This window comes from Cricetulus griseus (assembly GCF_003668045.3).
Source record: "Cricetulus griseus strain 17A/GY chromosome 1 unlocalized genomic scaffold, alternate assembly CriGri-PICRH-1.0 chr1_0, whole genome shotgun sequence".
Classification (NCBI taxonomy): Eukaryota; Metazoa; Chordata; class Mammalia; order Rodentia; family Cricetidae; genus Cricetulus; species Cricetulus griseus.
Window position 1 is genome coordinate 255,296,884 of NW_023276806.1, and position 12,443 is coordinate 255,309,326.

Below are 12,443 nucleotides of genomic sequence, written 5' to 3' on the forward strand. Positions count from 1 at the left end.
AAACCAGTGGAATTAGCCCAGCACAAGCACGCTAAGATTCCAGCTCATCCCTGGGCTCTTTTAGGACGGTCTGTCTCTAACTGCAATCAGTTTCCTTGGCTTCGTTTAGAGTTTTAAGTAGACAGCATCCACTTTCCGCTTCAAGTCGTTCAGCAAGTTTGTGACCGGCAGGGCTACAGATAGACACCGGCTTTCTAACCCATCAATGTCAGGCTCTCAACTATACCACAGTCTGCTTCAGGGGCCACCAGGACTCTGGGTACGGGTGAACCAAGGCCACGCCCCCATCTGTCTCCTTGCCTGCTGCTGCGCCACCGCGGCTCATCCTGCGCGTCCCCAGCTTCTCAGTCGTCGTCCCCCCCTTCGCGGGTAAACTCCGGGCATCCATCAGTCTGTTAATTGCACTAATTAGAGATCGCGGAGGTGTTAATTGGAAAACCCTGGTATTGTGCCTGTTTGGGGAAAGAAAACGTCAATAAAAATTAATTGATGAGTTGGCAGGACGGGCAGCGCGGGTTCGCGGCGAGGCGAAGGGTGTCGTGGCAAATGTTACGGCTCAGATTAAGCGACTGTTAATTAAAACGCAACGGTAATTAATACTCCCCACGCCATATGGGCCCGCGAAAAGGCACAAAAGGTTTGTCCACGTGTAGGGCTCTGGTGTCTTTTCCTCTCTGCCTCCCAAAAGCAACCCAGGCCCTGAGTGCCCCTTTGGCCCCTAGCTAGGTGTAACTCGTCACTTCCGGCAGGGAGGGGACCGGGCGGACCCTGGCTGGTTCCAAGAAGGCGTTGCTGCCTTTGCTCCGGCTGTGGTGCATCATAGAGGCAAAAGCCTCAGGGAATGTGGGAGCCCCCAGATGGCCACAGAGTTCCCCAAAGCGGAAGAGGTGGCTGTGGCTTTGACCTAGCTTCCTTCTGAGGATGCCTGTTGGAGCCTGGGCCTGGCCATGGCTCCCTAGTGCTGACTTCACCAAGGGAATCTGGAGTATGGGAGACTAGGATCTACCCAAACGTAGCCCTCCAAATCCTAGATCACTCCCCCTCAAACACACACGCACACGAACACACACACACACACACACACACACACACACACACACACACACACTGTATGTAAATGGTTCTCCACTACCCACAACATGTGGTGGGGGAGTGGTCTGGGAATGCTGGCGGGGGTGAGAAGCCTAGTCTTAACAATTCTCAGGGAAATTTGAAACTGGTGCCCACTCCTTAGTGGCTTTTGGGGTAGGGAAAAGCAGGGCCTGCTGGCTGCTGAGAAGCCCATATTGTATGAAGAGTAGCCCAGTGACTTTCTCAGGGCCACCGGACTGGGACTAAGTGTTCTAATCTCAGCTTGTCTCTTTCCCTGCTGCAGGTGTTAAGTTACTCACTGCTGCAGAAAGGGGTGACTGTATACAGAGGGAGCAGGAATGCTGCGTGAAGTCAGGAATGAAAGGCTGCCCACGGCAGCCAACTGTGACCCTAATGGTCTCCTGGTGGCTCCCAGCAACATCCACCAACTGCCCTAGGGAGTTTCTGATGGAGAGAAGGGAAACTGAGGTCCTGAGATGTAGGAAGGCAAAGGGCCCGTGGCTGATTTGTGACAGAGCCTAGGCTGCCATCTCTCTACCAGTGATTTGTCCCACTCCCTCCTAGTTACCAGGCACTGATAACAAAGCGAACTCAGAGCACCTCACCCCACCCAACCTCTGGCTGTCACCTCCAGTACAGGGCACTCCCCATCTCCATTACAACACTGCTGAGAGGTGGGTAGGAGTCGGAAGGCTGGAGGCTGGTGGTGTACTCAGTCTCAGAGGGCAGGTGTGTCAGGGCAGAGGTGAGGATTCCTAGAGGGCCTGGAAGTTCCTGCCATGCAGGTTTGAGGGGCTGGTGTTGGTGGGTGGGCGGGAACCTGGAAGGAGGTATATGGGTGTGTGTCAGTGGGCAAAGGCCCCAGGAGGGGGCAGAGCACTCCACAAGGGAATGGCTGCTATCCATACACCCTGCGGAAGTGACTTTTCAGATGTATATAATCTCAAGCATGCAAATGAGAGGCTTGTTCAATATGAATGATTGGCCCTTGAATAGCTATTATTTCATGGCACATTGCCACAATTATGGTGTTCACTTGGTATTGCTATTACCCCCCCTTCCCGAAATGATGGGAAAGGAAGGGACACCTCTGTCGGCAGCCTCCTTTCCTTTCATTCTCCCCTTTCCAAGCTTGCTGTCAGAGCTACAACTTTGCTGTGTTCCTGTGACTGTTGGAAGGAACCTCTTTCCCTTCCCCGAGAGAAAGATCTGCCAGATTCTCCTTGCTTTCTCCTGCGGGCTTACACCCCCCCCCCCAGGCTAGTCTTTGTCCCCTGGGGCCCAGGAGTTCTCAGATCTCAGAGCAACTAGTCTGGGATTCTGAGCTGGAAGCTGCTCTCTACCCGAGCAGGGCTGGAATTGGAGGCCAGGGAGAGCTTAGTGGGCAGAGCTCCCGCACCCTCAGCTGAGGCTCAGGCCAGAGTGGGGGAAGTTACTCCTGTAGTTTTCGGGGTGGGTGGTTTCAGGGAAGAGGGATGAAGCCCTGTGCTGTGGTGGATGGAGGCCAGAGCCCACCCATCCATCATTTGGCAGCTTCTGGCCCTGGGGCTGACATGGCTATTAAAGGCTTGGGACCAAGTACGCAATCTTTTCCAAACCATCACCTCCACACTCTACCCCTGCTCTAGCTCCTCTCAGAACTCAGGAGTGGGAACACAGAGTGACATTAAGGCCACTCACATAGTACATGGGCGCTTAAGGATCCCTCTCCCCAATCTTCTAAAACTGAGAAGGTGGAAGTGGCGGTGCATTCCCCCCCCCCACCTCTTATTCTGTTCCCATCAGGGAAAGACTGAACACGTGGCCCAGGGGAGAGAAAGAAAGGCTTAAAGGTAGCAATGGGATGCTACTGGGTGCCTCACCCTGGGAAGAGAAGTAATTCAGCCACTTCCTACAGTTTCCTTTAATCTGTTACCTGAAGGGCCTCAGCCTGTTGGCTGAGAAAGACATGTGGTTATCTGGCTGGCTTCTCCAATCCTTGCTGGATATTCAAGTGACTTGATCCCTGTGTGACATCAGACTAGCCATTAACCTCTCTGAACCTCTGCCCTCATAGTCAGGGCGGATGGAGAATGGGTTGATGAGGGCTTACTTGGGTAGGCGCCTTCATTGTCTGTAAAGGACTCCACGAGGCTGGGATTGAATACTTTGACAGACAAGAAAACTGAGGTTTGGGGAGTCTGAGACAGATGTTAAACAACAGCTCATGGTGGGCACCAGCACCCATTAGGGTGATTGATAGAGAGTCTAGAATTTGAGAAGAACTTGTGTGTGTGTGTGTATCCGAGAGTGCTCGTGCTAGTGGGTGCTGGGGGTGTGAGGTCTTACTGTAGTGCTCAGGCTAGTCTTGAACTTGTGATCTCCCTGCTTCATAGTCCCAGAATTATAGGAATGCACCTGGGGTCAACGGCGTGCACTACCCCTCCTAGTTTTAGAATAGCTTTTTGTGGGAACGGTCCCCCTTTTGAAGTGTTTATGTCAAGCTTGTGGAATGTTCTCCAACTGGGAAAGGGAACTCCTTGCCCCTCACTTTCCCTGCTGTTCACTGCCCAAGTCACACCCCCTCTCTGGAGAATTTACAGCCACTCCATGTGCCCATATTTAAGGAGGAGGCATTTGGGCCTTGACCCTCAAGCTTTGTATCAGATACCTGACTTTGGGGCTGGAGAGATGGTTCAGTGGTTAAGAGCACTAGTTCTTCCAAAAGACCCTGGTTCGATTCCCAGCAACCACATGGCAGCTCACAGTTGTCTGTAGCTCCTGTTCCAGGGGATCTGATGCCTTCTTCTAGATTCTGCATGCACATGCTATATAATCATACATGAAGGCAAAACACCCATACACATAAAATAAATATTAAAAAAGACACCTGACTTTTGTTTTCTTGTTTTTCAAGACAAAGTTTCTCTGTGTAACAGTCCTGGCTGTCCTGGAACTCACTCTCTAGACCAGGCTGACCTCGAACTCACTGAGATCCACCTGCCTCTGCCTCCCAAGTACTAGGGTTAAAGGTGTGCACCACTACCACCCAGCAACATCTGATTTTTAATTAATTTGTCCACTTTTTTTTTCTTTCAAATTTGTGCGTGTGTGCGCACCTGCTTGCAAGCACTTGTTGGTGTCTGTGGCAGCCAGAAATGGGTATGAGATCCCTTGAAGCTGGAGTTGTGAGCACTCCTATTCTGGTGCTGGGAACTAACAGCTAGTGCTCCTAACCTTTGTTTTCTGTTTTTGAGACAGGTTCTCCTGTCGCTCAGGCTGGCCTGGAACTCCTCCTACCACAGCCTCCCAAACTGAGATTATAGTTGTGCAGTATTTTTTTCCTTCCTTCCCTACCCCAGTTTACTTAGTGCTGGGAGTGGGAACCCAACCCTCACATGCTAAACACACACTCTAGCCATGAATTACACTGACTGCCCTGTTTTGGGGGTGAGGCTTGCTAGGGCTTGGACCTTGGGAGTCCAACATGCTAAGCCTTTACCTAAACCTATATACTCCCAGCCTCTGTTTTTCCCGTCAGTGAAATGGGTGTTAAACACAGACCGTGAGGACTTGTGGGCTGTGGGTAGTAATAAAAAGACATGAGTTACTTTGGTAGCTGGGCTGAGGTGGGTAGTGGTCCCAGGATTCTTTTCATAGATGCTAAAGACAAGGGCTTAGGGCAGCTAGATTTCTGTGTTGATTGGGGCCTTCTGTGTCCTGGGGAAGCAGCCTCTGCCCCCAGGGAACTCGGTATCTATATGGAAACAAAGGCAATGGCCATTGCTGGTGAAAGGGAAGAGATTTGGTTGGCCTCAGCTAAAAGGAGATACCAAAACAGGTTTAGGGCCCTGAGGGGATAGGCAAGGGCTACCCTCCGCCCAAACTACTCTTCCTGGAAAGGGGGGAAATAGGAAGGTCGTAGGGTAGGGGTCTCAGCTTCCTTATGCAGCTGCCCCTTAACCAGACTCTGAGGAAGGCGTGGCACTGAGAGGGTCTTAGAAAAGCTTCTGGGAAATCGAGGAAGAGACCACCCTGGACGGGGGTGGGGTGTGTGTGTGATGGGTGGGGGAAGCTTTCAGTTGTAGTCCCAGGTAGAACCTGCCCTGCCCATCTACCCTTGAGCCTCAGCCCCTCCCCCATATCTCTTCTCCAGGTCCTTATAGAGCGACATGATGGTGGAATCTGCATCGGAGACAATCAGGTCGGCACCGGCTGGTCAGAACGGCGGCGTGGGCAGCCTCTCTGGGCAAGCTGATGGCGGCAGTGGGTCCGGGACCGCAGGCACGGCTCCGGCTGCGGGTAGGGATGGCTCCAGCAGGGACACCGCCAGCGGAGCTGACAGCAATGGCGAGATGAGCTCCACGGAGCTTCTGCAGTTCCAACAGCAACAGGTAGGAGCAGGCTGACCTCTCCAGGCCTTTAACCCACACCCTCTGGACCACCCGGGTACTACTGCTCTCTGCAGCCTAGCACCCTGGCTTTTAGATAGAGAAGGGCCAGCCTCCAGGGACTTCCCTGTGTGTCTGCTAATCTAGTGGATAGCCTGAGCCTGGGGTATCAAAGTGGTACTGGGGGCTCAAATTTATGAAGTTTGAAATGGTCCCAGCAAAGCCATAAGGACCGACAGCAGCCTGGGCAGCAGGCTTTGGAAGTCAGTTTTGAGTGGGTGAGCGTCTTAGCTCTTAGAGGCATGTAGCTGGGAAACTGGCTATATTAACAGGTTTGGAAGTGTGTGCTATGCACACAGGGGTGTCTTTATTTGTATTGAGAACCAAGGCTGCCTAATAAGCTCTGATCTGAGCTGTGAAGAGGTTAAACTTACAGGCACGAGTGGCCAAACAATCTGGGAAGAAGCCCAGGAAGGGAGGAGAAAGGCGATCTCACACACACACACTTTTTTCTTTTTTCTTTTTTCTTTTTTTTCAAGACAGGGTTTCTCTGTGTAGCTTTGTGGACCAGGCTAGCCTCAAACTCACAGAAATCTGAATGCCTCTGCCTCACGAGTGCTGGGATTAAAGGCATGTGCCATACCGTCTGTCGTTTTTGTTTTTGTTTTTGTTTTTGTTTTTCCCCAAGACAGGGTTTTTCTATGTAATAGTCCTGGCTGTCCTAGAACTCACTTTGTAGACCAGGCCAGCCTCAATCTCGTAGAGATCTGCCTGCCTCTGCTTCCCAAGTGCTGGTATTAAAGGTGTGCGCCAATGCCGCCACCACCACCCATCTTATTTTTATATTTTTAATAATGTGTTATCTGCATTTTGCACACAGTATGTGCTTGTGAGTTTAGGTGCCTTCAAAGACCTGTGTCAGATACACCTATAATTCCAGACTGTGTAGCTGGAATTATAGATGACTTTGAGCCACCTGATACAGGTGCTGGAACTCAGGTCCTCTAGATAAACAGAAAATATTCCTAACTGCTGAACCATCTCTCCAGCCCAGATTTGTAGTTTAAAGGCTCACACTAGGAACCCAGTATGTGTCCCATTTCCTCTTTTATGCCTATAATCTAGCCTCTCTGAAGATCCAGGGCACTAGGTGGAGAACCTAGTTAGAGTATGAATGAGCAGGGCCCCTGGGTCTCAGTTCCTCCCAGCAGTTAGGGTGGAGGGGATCATGCTTGAAGACTTCAGGAGAACCAGCCCAGCCAGCCCTGGCCTTGAGAGTCATCTTGTTTGATTTTGCCTCATAAACTGTTGCTGGTGTCCTTCCTGGCCCTTAGGGGCTTAGCTGGGAAAGTAGACCAGGAAGACCCTGGATGCCCTATACCATCCTTACCTGTGCAGCAGGGCCTTCATGCTTCCTCCAGACATTGCAGTGACCCAGGCCTCTCCTCTACACCACACCCAAGGCTTCATGGTTGCACTGTAAGTTTCGGGTGATTGGTCCCTTTAAACAGGGCCTGTCCTGAATCTCAGATAGCATCTTAGCAGCCCCATGATCTTGACCACTAAAATACTGAGTTGTTAAGACCAGAAGCAGCCAGGTATGGCGCTCCTCACACTTGTCCAAGTAGGTGTGAATAAGTAGAGGGTTAACAGTTTCTGTGTGTATTATTTGCATGTGTGTGCTCCTGTGTACCTTCCTTAGCCACACTCCACCTTTGTGAGGGTTTTGGTTTTTGTTTGTTTTCTTTTGAGACAGGGTCTCTCTATTAGCCATGGCTGGCCTAGAACCTGCTATGTAGACCAGGCTGGCCTAGAACCTGCTATATAGACCAGGCTGGCCTGGAACTCACAGATATCTGCCTGCCTCTCTGTACTGAGTTTAAAGGAGTAAGCCACTACACCTTGCATCTTATTTTTTATATTACATTTGTGTGTGTGTGTGTGTGTGTGTGTGTGTGTGTGTGTGTGTGTGTGTGTGATGTTCACATACCATGGTGCAAGTATGGAGCTTTCTTCCATCACGTGGGACCCAGATATCAAGCTCGGGTCTAAAGGTCCTTGGGTGTTGGTGGGCAGGGTCACCATCCTTCTTAAGCAGGATCTCTGGGGGAAGAGACCCACTGAGTCTGTGCTTTCTGCTGTGACAGCATCCTGTTTTTTTGTTTTGTTTTGTTTTGTTTTGTTTTATCAAAATGTAACTAAATGTGGGCTCTTGCAGAGGACTTGGGTTTGATTCACAGCACCCACCTGACAGCTCAAACATCTGCAACTCCAGTTTGGGGATTCAGTTTCTTCTGGCCTCTGTAGGCACCAGTTCGTGTGCATGTACACACACACACACACACACACACACACACACACACTTATACATCATTAGAAATAAATCTTAAAAAACTTTACACCTAGGAGTTTTCCAAGGCCAAGCTGTTTTGGACCCTCCTATATCTCTATGCGAAGAGAACTATGCAAAACTTCAAATGTGGCAGGGGAGGAGCTTCCTAAACTGGAAACAAAACCAAAACACCTTGGGGCCAGCAAAATGGCTCAGAGGCTTGACGCCAAACCTGACAACTTGAGTTCGATTCCTAGGACCCACAAGGTGGAAGGAAAGAACCCACTCCAGCAAATTGTCTCCTGACCTCCACACATGCACTGTGGCCTGGTACACACATACATACCCACAAAATAAATAAATAAAATGTAATTTTCAAAGGGAAAATAGAAAGTTTGCCATGAGGCATAAACACAGGCCTCTGGGTAACTGGGAAGAAGTTTGGGTGGGAAGGACAGAACCGTCTGTACTGATCAAGTTTCTGGGCTCTGCCCTGTACACGGCCATGACTTACCATCTCAATTCTGTGTTCCAGTTGTTCCTGTTTGTTTTGGGGACCATCCCAAAGTCCTGAAAAATCCTGTATCGGCTTCACAAATAATCTGGGATGGGGTTTTGGAGGCAGGCAAGGGGCCGTTATATCCATTTGGGCTCACCATGGGCTAAGTGCCCAGGCCCAAGGAAAATATGTGAGACTTAAAAAAAAAAAAAAAAAAGGTTTCGTTGGCTCCAAACTTCAAAAATAACACTGCACAATTAAAATTATAAAATATTCAGTTAAAATGAAACATAGTCTATGGGTCATTCTTCCACTTCCAACAGATGAATAGGGGCTTTTGCGGGAGAATATTTAGCAATTCTTGATCCCCCAGAAAACAGATGTTATTATTGGCAGGGTAAGCAAGATCAAGAAAGGGAAGTTGGTCTGTTGCTTCCACCTGCCTTTCAGCCATAAGCAGGAAGTCTGTAGAAGACAGCTTTTGGATTTGCTGTGTCATTAAATGTCATTAAATTGCCTCAGCATCCCTGGGGAGAGAGGGCATGTCATTCCCACTTCACAGATGTGGCAGCCAGAGGCAGCACTGACAGCCTCCAGGTGCCTCATTCAGGGCTCAGCCCTCTCTCCTGGCTGGGTGATGTGGGAGGGGGAACTTCTCACACACAGTAGATGCTAAATTACATGTGTGAATACTTGGTGAGTGGGAATACCTCCTGCCTGACTAAAAGGGTCTCTTAAAACAAGAAAGAAAGGCAGGACTCACGAGATGATGGGTCACTGGGAAAAAGCACTTGGTGGACTCCAGCTCAAGAGTCCACGGTGGAAGAAGAAAACCAATGGTTGAAAGTTGTTCACACACTTACACCATGGCACCTGTGCACCAGCACACATGTCCACACAATAATAAGATAATAATAATAAAATACAGGGAGAAAGTAAATTTAAAGCCAAGTATAGTACAGGAAGCTGAGGCAGGGGGATCTCAAGTTTAAGAATAGTCTGGGCTACTTGGTGAGACCCTGACTAAGACATGAGCAGCCCTGGGGCTCTGAAGATAGCTGAGTGTGTGTGTGTGTGTGTATGTGTGTGTGTGTGTGTGTGTGTGTGTGTGTGTGTGTGTGTGTGTGTGTGTGTGTAGAGAGAGAGAGAGAGAGAGAGAGAGAGAGAGAGAGAGAGAGAGTGAGCAAGAGACAGAATGCTTGCTGTAAAGCATGAGAGCATGAGTTTGAATCCCTAGCACCCACATAAAAGTTGAGTGTGGTGGAACAACCTATAATCCCAACATAGTGTGTTGGAGTGAGGAGGAGACAGGAGTCCCAGGAGCTGGCTGGCCTTTTAGTCTAGTTGAAACTATAAACCCAGGTTCAGTGAGAGACACTGTGTCTAAAAATAAGGTGGGAATAGGGTTGGGCTAGGGGTTGATACAATTAAAATACATTGTATACATGTCCACAATACTTGAAGAATAGATAAAGTAATGTGGCAAAGCAGTTGAGGAGAACATCCCAATATTAACTGCTGCCCTCAACACAGGTGCCTGTGCAGGTGAGCACACTGGTGCACACGCATGTGAACACTCACACAGAGGCAGGCACACAAGCATCCCTGCTGAGCATGGTGGTGCATGTCAGTACTTAAGTGGTGGAGGCAGGACATGGATGGAGAAATTCAAGGTCATCCTCAGGTCCACGGAGTTGGAGGCTAGTCCACATGAATCCCAGTGTCAAAAAAAACAAAACAAACAACAACAAAAGGCTGGGATGACTCTACCCACTGTCCTTAGTGGCCACTCCGCTACCTGCTTGGAGGCAGAGCTTGGCGATGGCTCTGCATAGATGTTGTGTGCTCCTACTCTCCTAGGGTCTCCCCTTGTCTGTGGGTCTTGTCTGTCTCTTTGGTAAACAAGTCCTGGAAATGCACTCCTGGCCTTTAGGAGTAATGAGTTGAGAGACAGCCAGACAGGGCGAGTCACAAGTCAGGCGGCTTGACAGGACTTTAGGCTGGAGCAAACAGTGCTGAAGAGGGCAGCCACGTCACTTCGGAACAAGAGCTGCTGCTCTGTTTCCATGCGACAGCAGGCTGGGACCTTGTTTAAACAGAGGCGAGGGGGCGACCCAGCATAGCTGCCAGGCCAGTTCTGGCTGCACAGAGTCCCTTGCTAGCTGCCTCATTTCAGTGTTTCCCAGAGCCTTTATGAACAGAGCCACTGGAGTACCAAGCTCCGTTATCTCCCTGGGGCATTCCCACGTCTTTTGCAGCCAAACTCTCTGTGGAGACTGCGCTGTGAAGGTGGTAGCAGAAACACTAGGCCAGTTGGTGGAGTGCTTGCGCTGCACATGTAATGCCTGGGTTCGATCCCCAGCTGCTACATAAACTAGGGTGACGTCACTCACATGCCTGTGACACCAGTACCTGGAAGGTAGAGACAGCAACATCAGAAGTTCAAGGTCATCTTCTGCTACTGTACCGAGTTCGAGGTCAGCCTGAACAAGGTACAGTTGAATCTCTTGCTTCTGCTAACTGAAAATTCTGTGGAGACCCACAAATGCCCTTTGGGCTTGGACTTTGAGAGGTGTGTCCCTGGTCTGGTTTTGGAAGGTCTTAGAGACTGGTCTGGTTTGCTGGCAGACAGCTGGACTTGGGGCCAGGGGGCCTGAACTGGTAGGGTGGGGGTAAGCAGAACCAATGACCACTGAGCTGAAAGGCGTCCTGGGCCCCCAGAGCCAGCATTCTCATTGTCCTTGGGTTGCAAGGGTGACAGGTCAGAAAGGGTCACCAGAGGGTTGCCTCGCGTCTGGGAACTCCCACTGCAGTTGCCATGGCAACTGGGCCAAATCCCACCCCAGTCACATCCTGTGAGGAGATTCAAAAGGGTTGGGGGACTCAGCCCAGTGAAGGGCTTTTAACTCACCCCCTCCAAAGAGGTGGGGGTTGGGGAGCCAGGGAGCTGGGGGGAGGGGAGAAGAAGAATGGAAAGAGCCTTGCCTCCATCTGGCCCTCTTCTGCCAGGCTACTTAGAAGGACTGGGTGGAAAGGGAGCTTCCAGAGGGGATCAGCACAGCCCCGCCCCGCCGCCCACACGCAGCCAACAGTTGTCTGAGGCCTTCCTGCCGGTCAGGGTTCTGGCTTCAGTACTGCAGCCTCACACCCTAGATTCCTCTGTGTCAGCTTTGGTCCTGTAACTAACTTCTCCTTATCCCCTGGAGATGCCGGTCCCCGGCCCTAGAGGAGCTGGGATGTACAGAGAAAAACTACCCAGGGGTGGGGGGCGCTTGGGAACTGTACCTTCATCCCAGATGTAGGTGTGGAAAGGCATGAGAAGTGGTGGGACTGGAGGGCATGGGGAGCATGACTGCCTGCCCTACTTCTGATTAGTAAGCCAAAGGCCACCCTATCTGCCAAGAGGGCCTGGGGGGAAGGACCCCTGGCTCTCCTCCAGGAGACTCAGCTTTCCCCCTCTGGTTCCCAGCTGTTACCTTCGCAGAGGGTTAGTCCCTGCTGAGGAGAACAGTAGGGCTTGGGGGTGTGGGGTCTGTTTCTCCTGAGGGCAAAGGGCTTAAAGGGGTGAAGGTTGAAGTGGAGAGGATTATATTCCAGTCACCCATCGGCTCCCCTGGAACCTGCAGTGTGAGCTGGTGTTGCTCTGAAATGCCCTAGTCAGATCCCTGGGGGGAAGGTATCTGCCCACCCGGTTCTGGTCTAAATCCAGCCCCCTGTAGAAGTGGCTGGGGCCAGGCAGTGTGGAGCAGACCTACTTCTGGAGAATTCTACAGCTAAGACAGAGGACCCGGCTGTGAACCATGCTGTCCACCTCTGTGTCTTCACACTTGTCAGTGCCTGGATGCCATCCCTTCAGATGCTGGGACCCCAGCCTTGCCACTCCCAGAACCTTGCCAAACTGGCTTTGGCTATCACTGGGAGCCAAGCTGCTGAGAAGCCCTCATGTGCTGGCTCCTGCAAGGGGAGCATGCAGGAGCCTTCTAAGGACAAAGTCCTCCTATGCCACTGGCCCACGGGTAGTCTGCACCTGCTAAGGCCAGCTTTCCTGAAGTGGGAACCTTCTGGAGAGTTGGCAGCACCCGCCCTGAATCTGCTGCTGTCCTGGGGATGTCTCCCACCTGGGAGGGCCTGTCTGTGTCTGTGCTTCACT

At 51.0% G+C, this 12,443-nt stretch overlaps 1 protein-coding gene across 4 annotated transcripts in view; it reads left to right on the top strand.

Annotated features, from left to right (window-relative positions):
* The window catches only part of Foxp4 (forkhead box P4), a 54,580-nt gene that overhangs the window by 13,874 nt on the left and 28,263 nt on the right, over positions 1-12,443 (top strand). For all 4 annotated transcript variants that reach the window (XM_027394508.2, XM_027394507.1, XM_027394510.1 and 1 more), the window contains exon 2: positions 5,228-5,465. In XM_027394508.2, the coding sequence (XP_027250309.1) occupies positions 5,244-5,465 (222 nt within the window). In that variant the 5' untranslated portion in view covers positions 5,228-5,243. The remainder of the gene's footprint in view (positions 1-5,227; positions 5,466-12,443) is intronic.